Source organism: Dipodomys spectabilis, unplaced genomic scaffold (assembly GCF_019054845.1).
Source record: "Dipodomys spectabilis isolate Male_0828 unplaced genomic scaffold, ASM1905484v1 ptg000136l, whole genome shotgun sequence".
In the NCBI taxonomy this organism is placed as follows: Eukaryota; Metazoa; Chordata; class Mammalia; order Rodentia; family Heteromyidae; genus Dipodomys; species Dipodomys spectabilis.
In genome coordinates this window covers 12,206,181-12,227,500 of record NW_024870813.1, presented here as the reverse complement: position 1 = coordinate 12,227,500, position 21,320 = coordinate 12,206,181, and the positions used below count along the sequence as shown (strand labels likewise).

General features: G+C 38.7%; 1 protein-coding gene across 1 annotated transcript in view; it reads left to right on the top strand.

The window, feature by feature from the left end:
* The window catches only part of Mcu (mitochondrial calcium uniporter), a 183,476-nt gene that overhangs the window by 130,905 nt on the left and 31,251 nt on the right, over nt 1-21,320 (top strand). Inside the window, exon 2 of the mRNA XM_042690324.1 lies at nt 4,356-4,425. Coding sequence (XP_042546258.1) covers nt 4,356-4,425 — 70 coding nt within the window. The remainder of the gene's footprint in view (nt 1-4,355; nt 4,426-21,320) is intronic.

Sequence of the window (21,320 nt, the reverse complement as noted above, 5' to 3'; positions counted from 1 at the left end):
ACAAAAGCAGAAACTACTAGTAAAGAATTGGCAATGACTTCTGGTTTTTTTTCTGCCATCATTGTGTGTGCACTTGGCCTGGCTTCCCACAAGACTTTCAGAATCAAGTGATTCCTGGTCAAGAAACAAAAGCAAAATCATCCTGTTCCCTAATGGGGAACAACAACAACAACAGGTAATATCAGGTGCAAGTCTAAGAGTAGATACTGGAGAAGACCCCAAATGGGTGTGTGAGGAATTGCTTGAGATGGTACACATATTTATGTCGGTCAGGGTCAACCTATCAAGCCAAAATGTTAACATTGCCTAGGCAGCTCAGCATGTTAAATTGGAAATCTGATTTCTCTTTTTCACTGATGGCCCCAACTATGTGCTCAGCAATAAATATGTGAGACCTTTTTGAAAAACAAAGGACTAGCAAGCCAGGAATAAATATGTGAGACCTTTTTGAAAAACAAAGGACTAGCAAACCAGGTGCTGGTGCTTAATGCCTGTAATCCTAGCTACTCAGGAGACTGAGACCTCAGGATTGTGATTCAAAGCCAGCCTTGAAAGAAAAGTCAGTAAGACTCTTATCTCCAAATAGCCACCAAACACCAAAAGTAGAGCTGTGGCTAAAGTGGTAGAGTGCTAGCTTTGAGCAAAAAATCTAAGCACCTGACTTCAAGCCCCAGGACCAGCACGCGTGCACACACACACATACACACACACACACACACACACACAACAATTAGCAGAGAACACAGAGCCCATTTGACCAATAGAATAAAACTTAAACATGTAGAAGTTAGGTTTATAAAACAGAATATACATTCTTAAAGCTTGACAATGTAATAACATTACAAGCAATAACAGGAAAAATGAGAGACAAAATTAGATTGTCATTTTTTAAAAGCAAAATCTAGAGCTAGGGAAATGGCTCACATGGTATAACCCAACCTAGCAAGTGTGAAATCCCAAGTTCAAACCCTAGTACTGCGTAGATTGATTGGCTAATTGATTGATAATATTAGGATAGAGAAGAGTAGGCAGAAGTAAGTAGTTGATGCATAGATGAATAAAAGATAAATTCTAAGAGGAGTAATAAACTACACTAGACGAGAGGAAGAAAAAAAGCATAACTATAATTAGGTCATTATTATGCTCATAGAGATAGGATTTTTATATTCGAAAATAATTTTATGTAGTATAAAGCTTGCTTATCATATAAGTTATTTGGCAGGTACTGTCACTCACAAACTAAAAAATTTAGGACAAGACAATATAATATTGGACAAAACAAAAAACAAAACAGGATCTGTATAAGGGAGTCTTTAAAATGTGTAACGATACAGATTGTAAAGGACAGGACGGTAGATTTCTTTATCTTAAGCCAGGCAGATAATGCGTTTACACATAGTGAGCACATGTTCTATGTCAGGCACTGCTCTAAATGCTCTATATCGATTACTCAGTCCTCAAAAATTTCCTATATTAAATGTTAGTATTACTCCAAATCAAGGCATAGAGATGCTAATGAACCTCCCTAAGGCAGGCAGGATGGTTTCAGATTCTGTGCTCTTAACCACTACATTGTGATTTTTAACTATTATGATTGTATGTGGTATGTGTAAAAATAGATAACTGACCTTAAAGGTCATGTGGATTCCAGGTAAGGTGGCCCATGGCACCAGTAATATGGAAGGTGAGGTAAGAATAGCAAGTTGGAGGCCAACCTGGGCAAAGTTAACAAGACCTTATGTCAAAGACCAAATATAAAACCAATGGCTGTTGGGGGGGGGGGGGGGAGGATGGGAAGGGGAAACAAAGGAGGAGGCTACAATGCTTGATAAGAAATGTACTCATTATCTTGCCCATGTAATTGTAACCCCTCTGTACAGTATTTTCACAATAAAAATAACAAAAAAACAATGGCTAGGGGTGTTCCTCAAATGGTAGAGTGCTTACCTGACATGCGGACGGACCTAAGTTCAGTCTGCAGTACTATCAAATGAATGAATGTCATGTGGAGAAATGAATAAATAAGAATAAATTGAATAAATAATATAATATTATTTATTTATTTATTTGCCAGACCTGGGCTTAAACTCAGGGCCTGGGCCCTGTCCCTCAGCCTCTCTGTACTCAAGGCTAGTGCCCTACCATTTGAGCCACAGCTCTACTTCTGGTTTTTTTCTGGGTAGTTTTTATTAGAGAAAAGTGTGATGACCCCCCCCCCCCCGCCTCCCCCCACACACAAAGAATGTAAAATGTGGATTAGAAACAAAATTACTGATTATTGATTATTAAGAATAAAAGCAGGGCTGGGAAAGTGTCTCGGTGGTATAGTGCTTGCCTTGCATGCATGAGGCTCTAGGTTCAATTCCTCATCACCACATAAGCAAAAAAAAACCCAGCAGTGTGCTGTGGCTCAAGTGGTAGAGTACTAGCCTTAAGCTGAAGAGCTGAGGGACAGGGCCCAGGCCCAGAGTTCAGGCACCACAACCAACACAGAGAGAGAGAGAGACAGAGAGAGACAGAGAGAGAGACTATAAAGGCAAAACATTAAAGGCAGAACCTCCAGGTTAGTCATTAAAGGGAAAATTCTAAGGATAAAGGCTTGAAGTAAATTAGGGAGTTAAACACTGGGTTACTGGAATTCAGTAAATTGTATAAAACTATCAGCATCCACCATGAGGGACTCTCCAGGCCAGGGGTGACCCAGAAGTCACAATGACCTGAATAACCGGAATCAAGCCTGACCTCCGCAGATCCAAGAAATGGATGAGAGGGAAACCAACCCAACCACCGAATTCCTGATAACTGTGTAATTCTCGCTGCTGTACCTGCATTTTGCTTGCACTGGCTTATTGCAAAAAGGCTACCAGCATGTGGTTTGCAACCTTAAATACCCAGCAGGTCTGCATTTCAGGGTTGCACTCTGAAGCCCTAGGAGCTGAGTGCAGTTGCTGCACAACGACTCCTAGCCTAATTGATGAGTGTTGGAGTGTCTGCATGGGAAATTGAGTCACAGACTTTTCTGCCTAGGCTGGTTTCAAACCACGATCCTCAAATCTCAGTTTTCTGAGTAACTAGGATTACAGGTGTGAGCCACCAGCTGAAAATTTCTTAAAGTATGAGGGAAAACTAACTATTGTAGATATTTAGATATATCATAATACTAGAATGTTGAAACAATGTGGTTACTAATAGAGGAGCAAACATATTAGAAATTCAGAAGTAGGTCCAATTTAATAGGATTTGGGAAAATTATAAAGATAACATTTCAATTAAAGTGAGGAAAAGATGAATTGTTCACCATATGGAACAGCTGTGTTGGTTTTAGAAGAAAATCAGTTATATTTCTACTTTTTAAACATAACTAAAATTGAATCCTACTGAATCAGACTTAAGCCTAGTTTGGTAACTAGCTAAGGACTTTGTCTCTAGTTATTGTAGGTAATATTTCCATGTTTTGTAAGAGTTTGTTTCCCAGTTGGAAGGAGGGAGGGGATTAGTGATGTTCACATAAATAGTGCTGTTGCTGTTAAGGTATGCATCATCATAGTCTGTCCTAAATTATTACCTTTGGAGTGATGCCCTGGAAGATAACAGGCCTTGAGGATAATGCATCAGTTTTTAATCACTCCCTTTCTTTCCTTCCTTCTTTCTCTCTTCTTTCCTTTCTTTCTCTTTTTCTTTCTTTGTTTCTCCTTTGGTACCTTTTTGAGGCTAGAAAAAAAGAAACCAAAAACTAAGCATTTGGTGAGTTAGGAATGTCTTCATTTTTTTCCTGAAGCTTAGTTTGATTATGAGAACCTAAATTCTAGATTCACACCCACATTGATGAAGTAGTAAAGGAATGTATATAATCTTCTAACACTGTAGGTGGAGATTAAGAATGCAAGGACAGAGATTGCCTTCCAGTTAAAGGAGGAAACTGAGCAGAAAGACCCAGTGCCTATTCAAATAATGTAAATTCATGCTGCCTCTACTTGGTAGCTGCCTTATACTTGGCAAAAGATTTTTTTAAAAAAAGGAAGTACAGATCTAAAAGCTAGCAAGAAGTCCCCTCAAAATTTGATATGATTGCACTTTAAACCATTATTTTTTAAAGTAAGTAAAAAGTATTGTTCAGATATAAGTCTAATCTTTGTTTAGTGTAATATTTGTGCTCATGTGTGTATGTAAATGTGTTTATAATATCAAAGCATCAAAATGTTCACTGTTAGGATATGAGCTTAAAAGGCTTATTTTCTTTGTACTTAAAATTTTTTCTACAAGGAATACATGTGATTTCTGTACTCAAAAGTTGATGTGGCATACATGTGCATGGCATTTGTCCTTTCCTAACAGTTGGTTTGATTCTTTTGTAGGTGCACCAGCGGCTCCCATCCTGGCAGAACCTAGGAGCTGTTTACTGCAGTACTGTTGTGCCCTCTGATGGTAAGTTTTGGGAAATCAATTTTAATTACCTTGTTAGCTACTGTTTCCCTGACAATAAATTTATAAACCACACTACCTTACTTAAAGTAGTCTTGGAGGTCAGAAGGGAAAGGGAGAGGGTTAAAAATGGGGAATGAAATGTAGGTGAAGATCTAGTGAATTTATAGGAGAACAAGAAGAGAAACCAAGAAAAAGAACAAAGCCCATCACTGTGGCAAGAGGATCTAAGCTTTGATTGTTTTTTACAACTTTTCTGTCATTCTTCTTATTCAACATTGTTCATATACCATTTAAGTTGTTTGGCTTAGAGCTTGCTATTAAAAACTGCTTCTGGGTAAAAAATTTTTTGACAGAGCGCTAAATTTAACCTTATACTCACTGATTCATAGACTGAAGCATTGAAAGAGGCATCCTGCAAGGACACCTGAAACTGAACCTGCCCAGAAGGCATATCAGGAAAATCCTAGAACTCTCTTCATTAAGTAGAGAGTTTGTAGTCTTAACAGAATCCCCTGCCTGAAAGTCGCTGTTATCTGATTTTGTAGACAGTGTGCTCATATTTGCTGAGCCCTCTAAACTTGGAGGAATATCCTTTTGTGGTTATTCATGTGAAGCATGGAAAGGCTAACATAGAAAATAGACCAGGACCAAAACAAACCTTCTGCTTTTCCAGTGTCTTAAAAACATAAAAAGGTAATAAAATATTACCGATTAATATATGTTACAAGACAGCAGTCCACTTTATTGCAGCCAGAGGACAGAGGTGTGTTGCCCCCAGACAAGGCTCAGTACTAGTATATACCCAGATACCAGAACTTTCTACATGACCAAGAACCAAGGGTCTTTCCAAAGTGCCACCTACTTCCCCAAGCCCCTCCAAAGCAATGGGTGGGTATATCACTTCCTCCCAAAACTGTTGCTGTCCATTACACAGCCAAATGGGACTGCTGTTCACATCTATACCAATATCCCTCCCAGCTGCCATTACCTTTCTCCAGTACTACTACAGAGTGACATCATGAGCTAGTGCCAACAAAGAGAGAATTCCCTTCTTAGTTTTTTCTGAGCTGACAGAATTTCACATTTCTAACCTTTATAATATTACCTGAAAATATTATAAATTCCATGTCAGTATATATCAGAATATATTTACTAGCTATATATTTAATATCAACCAAGTGACATTGCAACAGGAATCTCGAGTACCTTTGATGGTTATGATATTCTGTGGCAATTTAATTTGCACTGAAGAATTCATGTTGGAATTAATGTTAATTTATCACTTAACTGCATTTCTTATAGATTAGTATATAACTAATCTATATGAAAGTATTTCAATAACAATGGTACTGTTGTACTGTGTGTTATTCTATGACAATAATGTTAATATCCCTACATTTTCAAGGAATATTTTACTTCTGAGCTGCACCCCAGCCTAGGATACTAACTTTAAATTTTTTTTAAAGGCCACTCCTAGCTGGGCACCTGTGGCTCATGCCTGTAATCCTAGCTACTCAGGAGGCTGAGATCTGAGGATCATGGTTCAAAACCACCCCGGGCAGGAAAGCCAATGAGACTCTTATCTCCAATAAACCACTAGAAAACTGGAAGTGGCACGGTGGCTCAAGCGGTAGAGTACTCGTCTTGAGCTGAAGAGCACAGGGACAACACCCAAGCCCAGAGTTCAAGCCCTACAACTGACAAAAAAAATAAGGCCACTCCAACAATATTTTGCTAAAATTTTCCCTTCTTTTGTTTTGTTTTTTGGCGGTTGTGGGGCTTGAACTCTGGGCCTAGGCGCTTGTCCCTCAGCTCTTCAGCTCAAGGCGAGCGCTCTACCACTTGAGCTACAGCACCACTTCCAGTTTTCTAGTGGTTTATTGGAGATAGGAGTCTCACAGTCTCTCCTGCCCGGGCTGGCTTTGAACCGCGATCCTCAGATCTCAGCCTCCTGAGTAGCTAGGATTACAGGCGTGAGCCACCGGCACCCGGCTAAAATTTTCCCTTCTTAAGAAAACTAACTCATTCATTATGTAAAAAAATAAGAGGGCTGGGAATGTGGCTTAATGATACAGTGTTTGCCTTGCATGCATGAAGCCCTGGATTCAATTCCTCAATACCACATAAAGAGAAACAAGCTGGAAGTGGTGCTATAGCTCAAGTGGTGGGGTGCTAGCCTTGAGCAAAACAAGCTCAGGGACAGTGCCCAGGCCCTGAGATCAAGCCCCAGAACTGACAAATAAATAAGAACACAAAATTATTTCATTTAGTGCAGCTCAATATCCTTACTTCCTTCAAATTATACTTCTCATTTTGTGCTTTTAAGTAAGGTTGTGAGAAAAGTATGTAAGAAACTGACAAAGTTACTTCAGTAAATAGAGTTTAGTCATCAGGAGCAGACATTTCTACCAGCATTCACTGCTCTTTGTCATTACTACTAGATTACATTCAGTATCACATGATGGCTTGACCTTCATGTTTAATTATATAGATTCTAAAATGCCACATTACCTAACTGTAATATTTGTATGCCTAATATGGATGTATATGCATATATTTTTATATACTGCCTCTCAATAACTGTTTAATTTAAACTGTTTGATAACATCTTCAAGTTTAACCACCCTGCCAAAGCAATCTAACAAGTTCTTTGTTTTTCCTATGTCACAAATCTTTTGAGGATCTAAACTCTTTATCTAGAAAAGTTTCTATATGTGCATAAGAAATTCTACATATAAACTCATACTGAAACTTATAACCACAAGCAAATAATTTCTCAAATGCTGACATGCAGACAGTAATAGTTACCACCTCCAAGAGAAAAATGACTTCAACCTGTAGAAATGGGTTTTTTTTTTTCTGTAATAGTTATGGTAGTACCAAGGACTCCATAACCTAAAGCACAAGGACTTTATATTCTCATTTTGATTTCTCTATAGACCATATCCTCAGCTGTAAATTTCTAATAGTGAAATTTTTATTGTGTATGATTTATGTTATGGTATAGGCCCTCAGAATTTCCCCTTCTTGTCAATAAAGGTGAAAATAACTCTGCTATCAGTAGGTTGACTTACAGTTTATCATCCTGCCAAAGACACTTTTGAAAGAGATACTATTAAAATTTGTCAGGACAGCTGGCCTTTCCTACATAAACCAAGACATATCTTCCTCCTTGCTATAGGGAAAATGCAAAAGATGAGTTAGAAAAAGATCAAGGAAAATTACCTTGTATGGCTGCCTTCAGTTTATTTATCTAGAAATGTAATTCTACTCAGCTTGTCCTGTTTTAAGAGTTATGGTGGTATTGTTTTGGTTATTTTACACTTAACAGAAGTTATGATTGCCATATAAAACTGAGGGCAAATAGTGTTAATAGTGAAAGTAACTGGAAATTCCTGTTTAATGATATATGGTGTCAGTTTAGTCAACCCACTGGTTTGAAAAAACAGATATATATGCCCCAGTTTTTTTCTTTGTGTTTTCTCCTGCTATTTTTTTTCTTTTCCAAACTTTATTGGGATATATTTTACATAACATGACATTTGCTCATTGTAGCCAGGTACCAGTGGCTCACACCTGTATCCCTAACTACTTGGAAGGCTGAGACCTGGAAGATCGAGGTTCAAAGCCAACTCAGGCAGAAAAATCCATGAGATTCTTTCTCCATTAACTGACAAAAAGCCAAACTAGGGACTTATCCCCAAGTGGTAGAATACCAACTGTGAACAAACAAGCCAACAGAGCTATCAAAGCTCTGAGTTCCCCAATACCAATACACACACACATATACACACTCAAAATGTCACCTACTGTTGTGTAACCATCGTGACAATATAGCTTAGACCATTTCCTTTGCTCCTGAACCTTGTTTTGTTTCCAGTTCATGCTCTCAACTTCAGTACCACTTATAAAAATGTTGTCTACACTGGGCTTTTACAATATGTACTCTTCTGCTTCTAGCTTCTTCTCCATCATGCTTGCAAGGTTTACCCTTGTTGTAGCATGACTTATATTTACTTCTTTTTATTGCTTGGTAATATTCCAGTATATAGAAATGTCATACTTTGTTCATTTACCAAAGGAATGACAGTTGGATTATTTCCTATCTGAATCATTAAAAATAATGCTACAGCCAGCATTTGTTCAGTTACGTGAGAACATATTTTAATTCCTCTTTGATATATTCAGGATTGAAATAGTTAGGTCACACAGTAAGTAAATACTTAACTTTTGTGTGTGTGTGCCAGTACTGGTGTTTGAACTCAGGGCCTCACACTCTTCTCTTGGCTTTTTTGCCCAAGCCTGGTGCTCTGCCACTTGAGCCACAGATCTACTTCCAGCTTTTTGGTGATTAATTGGAGATAATGAGTCTCATGAACTTTCCTGCCCAGGCTGGCTTTGAACTATAATCCTCAGATCTCAGCATCCCGAGTAGCTAGGATTATAGGTGTGGGTCACTTGTGCCAAGCCTAATCTTTTTAAAGAAAAAAATAAAGAGCTGGATGCTGGTGGCACCTACCTACTCAGGAAGCTGATCCTGGATATTCAGAAGGCTGAGATCTGAGGATCAAGGTTTGAATTAATTGGAGGGAGTCTTACCTCCAGTTAACCAGGAAAAAGCCAGAAACCATCAATCAAGAGCAAAAAAGGCCAAGGGAGAAGATTAGGCCCTGAATTCAAGATGTGAAAGATGTATGTTAACAGACTTAATCGGCATCCCATAGCTCACAACCAAATAATACTCCCTTGTTTGTGCATTGAGCCTAAGGGTTCTCTGAGGCTCACAGATCTTCTTAGACGCAGTATTACAAGTGAAAAGATTACAGATCCAAGTTTCAATTTTCGGGTTTCCTGAGTTAGAGGTAGTCTTCAAGAGCTCTATGTTTTTTCTAAGTGCCTGCAGAGAAAACTGACAGAAATTTTCATTTATGACTATCCTACAGATACTTCCTCTGGCAGTAGAAAATTTATATAGTTATCCATTTCTAATTTCCTAACTCAGAAAGACAGCTTAACTAAAAGGAGTTATGATCCTTCTACCAAACCCATAATCATGACAGTAAAGTCTTAAATTAGACATTACAGTTATTCATAAAGCCTCAAATATCCCCAAGTGAATCAAGCTATGAATAAACTACCCTGTACTAACTTCTCTTCCTAAGGAAGCACTGACCTTGGAGACAAAAGCTCAGGGACAGTACTCAGGCCCTCAGTTCTAGCACCAAAAAAAAAGAATCAGGAAATGTCCATTGCTTTGTAAGCATTTATTTTAACTTATGATAATATGAACAAAATCAATTTTCAGAACAAAAAAACAAATTATATATGTTATATATATATATATATATATATTTAAGATTTACTTGTATTTTTCATGAAATAAGGCTAAGGGAGCAGTCTGTCCATAGCTTGTTCAAATTGTCAGGTCAGTTAACCAAAAAATACTAAGATACACCAAATTAGTTTGTTTAACTATACCTTTTAAGAAAAACTCAATTTTCAGAGTAGTTTTAGGTCTTAAAACAGAGAAAGGTACAGAAACACTTCATTTACTGGTGCCCATCCCCATGCTTCCCTCAACACATCTCCACATCAGAGTGTACATATCACAATTCATGAGCCTCCACTGACACATTATCATCTAGAGTCTATCATTTATATTAGGGTTCAGTTTTAGTGTTTTACATGATATGGGTTTAGATAAATGTGAAATGACACATATTCACCATTATAGTATAATGACATTCAGAGTAGTTTTTTTGTTTTTTGTTTTTTATGTCGGTCATGGGGCTTGAACTCTGGGTCTGAGTGCTGTCCCTCAGTTCTTCAGCTCAAGGTAAGTGCTCTACCACTTGAGCTACAGCAACCACTTCCAGTTTTCTGGTGATGTATTGGAGATAAGAGTTTCCTGCCCGAGCTGGCTTTGAACCACGATCCTCAGATCTTAGCCTCCTGAGTAGCTAGCATTACAGGTGTGAGCTACCGGCGCCTGGCTTTCAGAGTAGTTTTACTTCCTTAAAATTCCTTGGTGCTCCTCCTGTTTGCCTTTTCCAGCATGTCATATAGCTGGAATGTACAGACAGACTTCCTTCACTTGATAATACACACTAAAATTTTTTCCATGCAGCCAGGGTGCAGTGCACATGCCTGTACTCCCAGGTACATTGGAGGCTGAACTGGGAAGATCACTTGAACCCATGAATTCAAGACTAGCCTGAGTGATATAAAAAAAACCCTGTCTCCCCATCTCAAAAAAAAAAAAAAAAGAACAAAAAATGTCTTCATGTCTTTTCGTGGCTATATAGCTTATTTCTTTTAGTGCCAAATAAGTAGTTGAGTGTCGGGAGGTGCCACAGTTTATTTATCCCTTCATCTACTAGAAGACATCTTTGTTGCTTCCAAGTTTGGGGCCATTATGAGTAAAGCTACTGTAAACAACCTTGTGTGGGTCTGTGTGTGGCTATAAATCTTCAGCTCCTTTGGGTAAATACCAAAGAGCATGATTAAAAGAGAGTATATTTAGTACTAAACCATCTATGGCTATACTGTTTGCATTCTGGCTAGCAGTAAATGAAACCTCCTTGTACTCTGTAGCCTGGCCAGCATTTCTTAGACTCATTCATCAGTGGAATACATCATTTTTTGTCCCCTTAACATAAAGGAGTGACTGAAAATTTTCTCATACATATGCTGTATCAATTCTATAAAAAGCAAGAGAAACCTCTACACCAGGTTTGTTTATTATTCCCACTGAATCTTCTCAACACTCTTGAAAGATACTAGCATACCTACATTATAGATGAAGAAGCTGAAGTCAGTTGAATTCAACAGTGGGAAGTCCAGGCATCTCCTTCTGATAGACTCTTGCTGAGTCTAAGAGTCTAATACCCGTAATTTTTCTGATATCTATTCTCTCTACTCCAGAATTGTTTTCAACTTTTGGTTACCACAAAATTAAAATAGACAAAGAATGAAATATAATTAAAGTTCTTTTTACAGTAGCATCATCAGAGACATTATTTGGGGCTAGTAAAATGTTCAAGTGGTAGATTACCTGAGCTCAAGACCCTGAATTCAAGCCTCAATACTGTACCCTTCCAAAAAAAAAAAAATCCAAAAACATTATTTTAAAAATTAGCCAGGTTCTGGTGGCTCACACTTATTATCCTAGCTACTCAGGAGGCTGAGATCTGAGGATCGCAGTTCAGAGCCAGCCCAGGCAGGAAGGCCATGAGACTCTTATCTCTAATAAACCATCAGAAAATCAGAAGTGATGCTGTGGCTCAAGTGGTAGAGTGCTAACCTTGAGCTAAAGAGCTGAGGGACAACGCTCAAGCCCAGAGTTCAAGCCCCATGACTGATTTAAAAAAAATTAAATCTTACTATATTAAGACAAAATCTCATTTTTACAAAACCAAAATAGAATATTTAATTCTCAGTACAATACAGGTAGAAGAATAGAATGGAGAAGATAGCTTTGTTATCCAAAAGACTTTTAGCCTCTGACTTTTGTTAAGACTTCACTTATTAGCATTAGCAAAAGATACATAGGTAGCAGGACCATTTAAGAGTCACACTGTATATTAAGAGGTGATTTTTAAACTATCATTTAAGCCTCACAATCACTTCTTTTTTTATTTTTTTTAATTTATTTTTTATTGTGAAAATACTGAAAAGAGGGGTTACAATTACATTTCTTCACAATCACTTCTTGAAAATATCTTTTATAATTCTACAAAGATCCAATTGTGTAAATACTAATTCATTTATTACCTGACTTATGTAAGTAACCCCTCTGTTTATCACCTTTAAAATACCAATTAAAAAGTTAAAAAAAAAGGGGGGCTGGGAAGTTGGCTCAGTGGTAGAGCGCTTGCCTTGCATGCCTGAGGCTCTGGGTTCGATTCCTCAGCACCACATAAGCAAAAAGAAAAAAGCTGGAAGTGGCGTTGTGGCTCAAGTGGTAGAGCGCTAGCCTTGAGCTGAAGAGCTGAGGGATAGCGCCCAGGCCCAGAGTTCGGCCCCACGACCAGACCCAAAACAACAACAAAAAAAAGTTAAAAAATACTAACTCACAAGGTACACAATGAAATATATAGTTGATTTGGTTCGAATCAATATATATATATTACTAGTTTGAAAGACTAAAACAACTGGACTTACTAAAATACTGAAGTTGGGTTTTCACATATAGAGGTATACTTTTTACATAATTATTTACATGTGTTGCTGTGGGGTGGGGGGGGGGTTGTTTTGTTTTGTCAATCATGGGGCTTGAACTCTGGGCTTGGGCACTGTCCGTGCTCTTCAGCTCAAGGTGAGTGCTCTACCACTTGAGCCATAGCGCCACTTCCAATTTTCTAGTGGTTTATTGGAGATAAGAATCTCATGGACTTGGGCTGGAAAGGTGGCTCAGTGGTAGAGCGCTTGCCTTGCGTGCTTGAGGCTCCAGGTTCGATTCCTCAGCACCACATAAGCAAAAAGAAAAAAGCTGGAAGTGGCGTTGTGGCTCAAGTGGTACAGCGCTAGCCTTGAGCTGAAGGCTGAGGGACAGCGCCCAGGCCCAGAGTTCAGGCCCACAACTGGACCCAAAAAAAAAAAAAAAGAATCTCATGGACTTTCCTGCCCAGGTTGGCTTTGAATCATGATCCTCAGATCTCAGCCTCCTGAGTAGCTAGGATAACAGGCATGAGCCATGGGTGCCTGGCCTGTTGCTGTGTTTTGAATGTAGTTTGTCCCCACCAAAACTCATATGGAGATTTAATAATTCAGTGCAACACTGTTAGGCCTGTAAAAGCTGATTAGGTGATTGAGTCACCATCCTCATGAATGGATTAATTAGTATTTTACTCAAGAGACTGGGGTCCAAGTCTAAAGGACCTAGGTTAGGTGTCTCAAGATGGGAGTTGGTCCTATAGGAGTATGGTGGGTCTTAAAGACCTGGATTACCACAAAGTGGGTTACTCTTTTGTTTTGGCTTCTTCCATACATACCCACTTGCTGTATTTATGCCCCACCATGTGATGCCATTACCATGTTGTAATGCAGCTGCTCCATCTTGAACTTTCTGTTCCCATAATTATGAACTCTTTCTTCTGTTAGTTACCTAACCTTAGTCACCTTGTTACAACACAAAATGGACTAAGACATACTTGTCTCTCAAGATTATCAGTCTTCAGGGCTGGGAAATTGGCTCAGTGGTAGAGCGTTTGCCTTGCATGCCTGAGGCCCTGGGTTTGATTCCTCAGCACCACATAAGAAAAAAGAAAAAAGCCGAAGTGGCGCTGTGGCCCAGTGGTAGAGCACTAGCCTTGAGCTGAAGAGCTGAGGGACAGCGCCCAGGCCCAGAGTTCAGGCCCCACGACCGGAACCAAAAAAAAAAAAAAAAGATTATCAGTCTTCAAATGAAATAATGTCATATATATAGTGTTTTTAATGAAAAATTTAAAGAAAAATTAACTATTTTACATATCTCAGTAATTTTTCTCTGTTTTCTCAGTACTGGGCCTCGAACTCAGAGCCTCTTACTTAGCTTTTTCGCTCTAGGATGGCATTCTTCCACTTGAACCACAGCTCTGCTTCCACTTTTTACTGGTTAATTGGAGATAAGAGTCTCACAGTGTTTTCTGCCCAAGCTGGATTCAAACTATGATCCTTACATTTCAGCTTCTTTGAGTATCTAGGGTTATAGAAGTGAGCCACTGGTACCTGGCTTCTCTGGTTATTTTGAAGAAGTTTACATACATTACGTATAGATATTTCAATGCTTTTTGTCGAACTGGAGTTTAAATTCAGTCTTAAATTTGTTATGCAGGTGCTCTGCCACTCAAGCCATCACCCAGCCCAAGGATCTTTTTGTAGAGTTTTAAGGAAGCTTTTTTGCCTTCATCTCAATAATTACTTCTTTTCTCAAAATGTTTATTTTTTAGCAGGTACCAATGGCTCCTGCCTATAATCCTAGCTACTAAGAGGACTGAGAGCTGAGGATAATGGTTTGAAGCCAGCCCAAACAGGAAAAGTCTGCAAGACTCTTACTGCAATTAACCACAAAAAGCTGGAAGTGGAGCTGTGACCCACACAATGTAGCACTAGCCCTGAGCAAAAAAATTTCATAGTTGGCGCCGACCCTGAGTTCAAGCCCCAGTAACAACACAAAGAAAAAAATTAATTTTTTATTTTGTCTAACATATCATAATTTAACAAAAGTCATGGAATTTTGAAATTATGCTTATAAGTATAGAAGTAACTATTAAAATATGTTATTTTAATGTTTCTAGATATGAAGCTACTAAAGATGCGTAAGGTAATTACTGAGAATAAATCTTATCCAAGGACGTAAACAATAGGAATAAATGTGGAGTTACATAAAGACAACATTGTAAAAATTACTCATTTCCCCACAATAAATGTGTTGCTAATCAAAAACACAACAAGAATTGATTAACTTATTTAGAATTTATATGAAAGAGTATAACTATATGAATATCAAGGGTAAAAATGGAATAAAAAAACAAGGGAGTATTCTTTATTTAAGACGTGCCTTTTAAGTTGTAATAGTCAAAGGAATGAAGTATTAAAGCAGGAAAGTTTATTAGTTCAGAAAGCTTTTGTATGTAGAAATTTGACAGAATTTGAGAAAACTATTTGTACATTGGCTGAGAAACAATATTTGATAAGTGGTGCTGTAATGGCATACCAACGATGAAGTTGTTGGAGTGAACAATAAATATATTCAATTTGGATAAATCTCAACACAGTGCTTAGCATGAAAGACAAGTTATGAAAGATTATGTACAGTGAAACCATTCATATCAAGGTAAAAATATGCAAAGCTTATCTGTATGTAGTATTACTGTATAGCAAATTAGCACATAGATATTTAAAATAACAATAATTCTTTATTATCTCTCATGATTCTATGGTTTAGGAATTTACAAACAGTTTAATTGAGCAGTTTGGAGTTCTGTGAAGTTGTCCTGTGTCAGAAAGGGCTTACAGCCATCTGCAAGCTGGAGGATCCATTTTTCAAGGTGGCTTATGATTGTCACCACAAGTTAGTGCTGACTCCTGATGGGAGGCACCACTTTATATCTGTCTCTCCATAGGACTACAAAATAGTCCTCAAGAAAACTCTGGCTTCCCCAAGAGCAGGAAATCCAAGAGAACAATGCAGAAGCTACAAAGCTATTTCCCTTATAGCCTCAGAAGTTATAACCATCATTCCTCCAATATTCTATGGTTGTACAGACCAGCTTTGATTTGATGTGGGATGGGATGACACATGTTCACAAATACCTATAGACCAGAGAGCATTATATAGAGAGCCATTTTGGAGGCTGGCTGTCATAATAGATGTATTGTGCACTGAGATACATATAAATGAATGCATGGGTGTCTGTGAGTAAGCATCATAGATGTGAATCACAGCTATCAGCTACCTACTTCTGGGTAATGGCTTCCTTTGGAAAAAGGAAGATCACCCTGGTATACTGTAGCTAACTGAGCCAGTACAATGCTAGAATGAAGTAAGGATTTTAATTATAATTATAGTGTGGTGATAGATGAAAGACTAAGATGATAGTAGTAAAAAGAATTGGATCAGAAATGTTTTAAAAATATGATGAAAAATCTGATGATTGATTGGGGAGGAGGAACATCAGGTTCTGCATCTAAGAATAGTCAAAGATATGAAATTTCCTAATTTGGCAGACATTAAATAATATTAGTGTGGTTGGTGGAGATTATAGATGGTTAGAAGATGGATTTAGTTTTAGGCTTTTTGAGTTTGAATTGTGCCTGTGGGTAGCCCAGTTGTCTAACAGTGCAGTTTTGGCTATCATCAGCATTTACATGGTGACTGCCTAGAAAGTATATGGATTGAGAAATTCAGAGGCCTAAAATATAGCACTTAGAAACTTGAAAGACATGAATAGAGGAAGAATAGCCTATAAAGGAGAAATCACAAGATTTTTGCACAGAAAGGTTAAAAAAGAGAGAGAAGAAGAGGAAAGAAAGAAAGAAAGAAAGAAAGAAAGAAAGAAAGAAAGAAAGAAAGAAAGAAAGAAAGAAAGAAAGAAAGAGAAAGAAAGAAAGGAAGAAAGTGTTAAAAGATATCCACTGAGGGGCTGGGAAGGTAGCTCAGTGGTAAAGCGCTTGCCTTGCATGCTGAGGCCCTGGGTTCCATTCCTCAGCACCACATAAACAAAAAGAAAAAAGCCGGAAGTGGCGCTGTGGCTCAAGTGGTAGAGCGCTAGCCTTGAGCTGAAGAGCTGAGGGACAGCGCCTAGGCCAGAGTTCAGGCCCCACAACCGGACTCCAAAAAAAAAAAGATATCCACTGAGCCTGGCACCCGTGGCTCACACGTGTAATCCTAGCTACTCAAGAGGCTGAGATCTGAGGATCACGGTTTGAAGCCAGTCCAGGCAAGAAACTCAGTGAGATTAAAGTACTCAAAAAAGCTAGAAGTGGCACTGTGGCTCAAGTGGCAGAGCACTCGCCTTGAGCAAAAGAAGCTCAGGGACAGCATCCAGGCCCAGAATTCAAGGCCCAGGTCCAACAAACAAACAAACAAATAAATAAATAAAATATATGTACATATACTGTATGTATATATATCCACTCAACCTAGCACCCTAATATCATATGTAATGTGAAAGAAATAACTTTTATTCAAATGATGTGATTCAAATTACATTCCTGGTTGGACTTTTTTTTTTGCTATTAAAAAGAAAAGGAAAAAAAAAAAAAAGCTGGACACTGGTGGCTCACACCTGTAATCCTAGCTACTCAGGAGGCTAAGATCTGAGGATCACGGTTCAAAGCCAGCCCAGGCCGGAAAGTCTGTGAGTCTCTTATCTCTAATTAACCACCAGAAAACCAGTGGCTCAAGTGGTAGAGCGCTCACCTTGAGCTGAAAAGCTCAGGGACAGCGCTAAAGCCCAGAGTTCAAGCCCCATGACTGACAGAAAAAAAAAAAAAAAAAGAGTTGTGGCTAGATGCTGGTGGCTCAAGCCTGTAATTCTAGCTATTTAGGAGGGTGAGATCTGAGAATCATAGGTTTAAAGCCAGCTTGGACAAAGAAAGTCAGTGATACTCTTAGCTCCAATTAACCAGAGCTGTGGCTCAAAGTGGTAGAGCACTAGTCTTGAGCACAAAAGCCCAGGGACAGCACCAGGCCCTGCATTCAAGGCCCACAACTGACCAAAAAAAAGTGTTGTTTGCATTATTTCTCTGGCCTTTCAACTCTAAAATTATATGTTATGTCTCAAATTTGTGATACAGAATATTATGAAAGGGGATGTATATATAGAAACAGATCATAAGCCAAATCATCTAAAGTCCCACTCCAGACAGCTTGCCAGATAACATCCTCCATGGGCTTCCTTATTTACCACTTTCCCTATTATTTTGGACACCAAATAAACTATGTCTTTTTTTTTTGCCAATCCTGGGACTTGAACTCAGGGCCTGGCCACTGTCCCTGAGCTTATTTTGCTCAAGGCTAGTACTCTATCACTTAAGTCACAGTGCCACTTCCAGCTTTTTCTGTTTATATGATTCTGAGGAATCAAACCCAGGACTTCATGCGTGCTAGGCAAGCACTCTACCACTCAGCCACATTCCCAGTCCAAATAATGTATTTTTATACACATTTATACTACTTGAGCCACAATTCCATTTCCACCTTTTGCTGGTTACTTGATCCTAAATCTCAGCCTCCTGAATACTCAGCTTTCTTTGTGTGTGTGTGTGTGTGTGTGTGTGTGTGTGTGTGTGTGTGTGTGTCACTTTGAACTCTTAGGCTCAGTGATCTTCCTGCTTCAGCCTTCTGAGTATTAGGAATAATTAATAAATACCACCATGCCTGGCCTTTTTTTTTTTTTGGGGGGGGGGGTGGGGGGGGAGTGCCGCTAGTCCTGGGGCTTGAACTCTGGGCCTGGGCACTGTCCCTGAGCTCCTTTCACTCAAGGCTAGTGCTCTACTACTTGAACCACTTCGGGTTTTTTTTCAGTAGTTTATTGGAGATAAGCATCTTACTAGGTTGACTGGTTTGGAACCATGGTCCTCAGATCTCAGCCTCTTATGGCATGAACCACCAGTGCCCAGCATTGCCTGGCTTTTTTGTTGTTGTTGTTGTTAGTCGTGGGATTTGAACCCTGGGGCGAGGCCCTGTCCCTCAGCTCTACAGCTCAAGGTGAGCACTCTACCACTTGAGCCACATGCCACTTCCCGTTTTCTGAGTGGTTTATTGGAGATAAGAGTCTCCTGGCCTTTCTTGCCCTGGCTGGCTTTGAACTGTGATTCTCAGATCTCAGCCTCCTGAGTAGCTAGGATTATAGGCGTGAGCCACTGGTGCCCTTCCTTTGCCTGGCTTTTAAAACTGTTTTTCCACTCCTTGTTCCTCAAAGGCATTTTTTAAAATGATTCCTTTTTCAGTCTCTAGTGTCTGTGGTTATTTACTGCAACCCTTACCTCCACAGTTCTGTGGCTCCCATTTTTCTACTTAAATCTGTTGTCATGCTCTGGCACTGTGTGTTCACAGCAGATGCCCTGTAATCTCTAACTTCATTTGGAGCTCACTAGTGATGAGCATTCTTAGATTAATTCTTACTTTTTCGTTTGTATTTTTTATTGTAAAAATACTGCACCAGAGGGGTTATAGGTACATGAGTAAGGTAATGAGTACATTTCCTATCAAGCATTATTACCCCCTCTGTTTTTCCCCTAGCATCCCTTCCCCCTCCACCTTTCCAACTCCTCCCCCGCCCAAACTTGTAAGGTTCATTTTCAACATAGTGTCTTGTACATTGTTACAGTAGGCCAACCTGTTTCCTTATTTCAGCATTTTGTTATTTCCCTTCCCCTCCCCAAATTAGAAAAATGTATATATAAGATGCACGATACTGGAATCAAAAACCAGGGGTTATACCATGGGGGACGAACATATAAAAGAAATAAAAAAGTCACATAGTACATTATAAGTACATTAAAAACAACAGCAACAAAGACAAAATCACTTGTGTCCCTATCTTGGAGTTCATATCTCTTAGAATCATCTTATATGGTCATATGTAAATAACTTTTGATCTTTTCTGCTTGTCCTACACATATAGTAGTTATTGCAAATAAGGGGAACCACGGGACCTATGTTTCTTTGGGCCTGGCTTACTTCACTTAATATAATTTTTTCCAAGTCTTTCCATATCCTGACAAATTGGGTGGTGTCATTCTTTCTGATGGAGGCATAACATTCCATTGTATATATGTACCACATTTTCTTGATACATTCATCTACTGAGGGGCATCTGAGTTAATTCCATATCCTAGCTATGGTGAATAATGCTGTGATAAACATAGTTGTGCTGGTAGCTTTAATATGGCCTTGTTTGTGATCATTTGGGTAAATGCCCAAAAGTGGATTGCTGGGTCATAGGGGAGCTCTATGTGGAGTCTTTTGAGGAAACTCCATACTGCCTTCCAAAGTGGTTGAACAAGTTTACACTCCAACCAACAATGCAGTAGGGTTCCCTTTTGACCACATCCCCTCCAGCATCTGTTGTTATTAGATTTCTTGATGATAGCCATTCTAACTGGGGTGAGGTGGAATCAATCTCAATGTTGTTTTGATTTGCATTTCTTTTATGGCTAGAGAAGTTGAGCATTTCTTCATGTATCTATTGGCCAATCTTATTTCCTCTTCAGAGAAGTCTCTTTTTAAGTCTTTAGTCCATTTATTTATCAAGCAGTTGTTTCTTTGAGGATTTGTTTTGGGGGATTTAATTTTTTGAGTTCTAAGTATATTTTAGATATGAGACCCTTATCTGTTGGATGGCTAGTGAACTTCTCCCAATCTGTGGGCTTTCTACTGATCTTGCTAGCTATGTCCTTTGCCATGCAGAAACTCTGCAGTTTCATGCAATCCCATTTGTCCAACCTTTCTTTGTCTTGTTTGTTTCTTGGTCTTTATTAAGAAAATTTCGACCAGTGCCAAGGAGCCCCAGAGTTTCTCCTATTCCTTCTTGTAATGTTTTCAGGGTGTCTGCTTTGACTTTGATGTCTTTGATCCATTTGGAGTTGATTCTGGTGCAGGGTGATATATAAGGTTCTAGCTTTAGTTTTCTAAAGGTATTTAACCAAGTTTTCCAGCATTGTTTACTGAAGAGGCTGTCTTTCTTCCATTCTATTTTCTTAGCCCCCTTATCAAAGATTAGGAGGCTATAGGACTGTGGGTTCATTTCTGGGTCTTCAGTTCTATGGAATAAAACTTTGTTCTTTTTTATTAATTATTTTATTGTAAAAATGTTGTACAGAGAGATTACAGTTATATGAGTAAGGTAATGAGTACATTTCATATCGAGCATTGATACCTCCTCCTTACTATGTCTTTTCTTGTGTCAGTACCAAGCTGTTTTGATTACTGTGGCTTTGTAGCAGAGTTTGAAAATTGGAATTGATATTCCTCCAGCATTGTTCTTTCTGCTAAGGATTGTTTTTGCTATTCGGGGTCTTTTATTGTTCCATATGAATTTTTAGGTTGCTTCTTCTATTTCATTGAAGAATGAGATTAGGATATTGATAGGTATCGCATTGGATTGGTAGATAGCCTTTGGCAGTATTGCCATTTTCACAATGTTAATCCTCCCAATCCAGGAGCATGGGAGGTTTTTCCACTTCGCTAGTTCTGCTTTAATTTCCTTTTTCAGGTTTTTAACGTTTCCATCATAGAGGTCTCAAAGAGTCTCACAGACTTTCCTGCCTTTGAACTCTGAGCCTCAGATGTCAGCCTCCTGAGTAGTTAGGATTACAGACGTGAGCCACAGGTGCCCAGCTCCTTTACTTCTTTAGTTAAGTTAAATTCTAGGTATTCTATTTTTTGTGTGGCTATTACAAAAGGA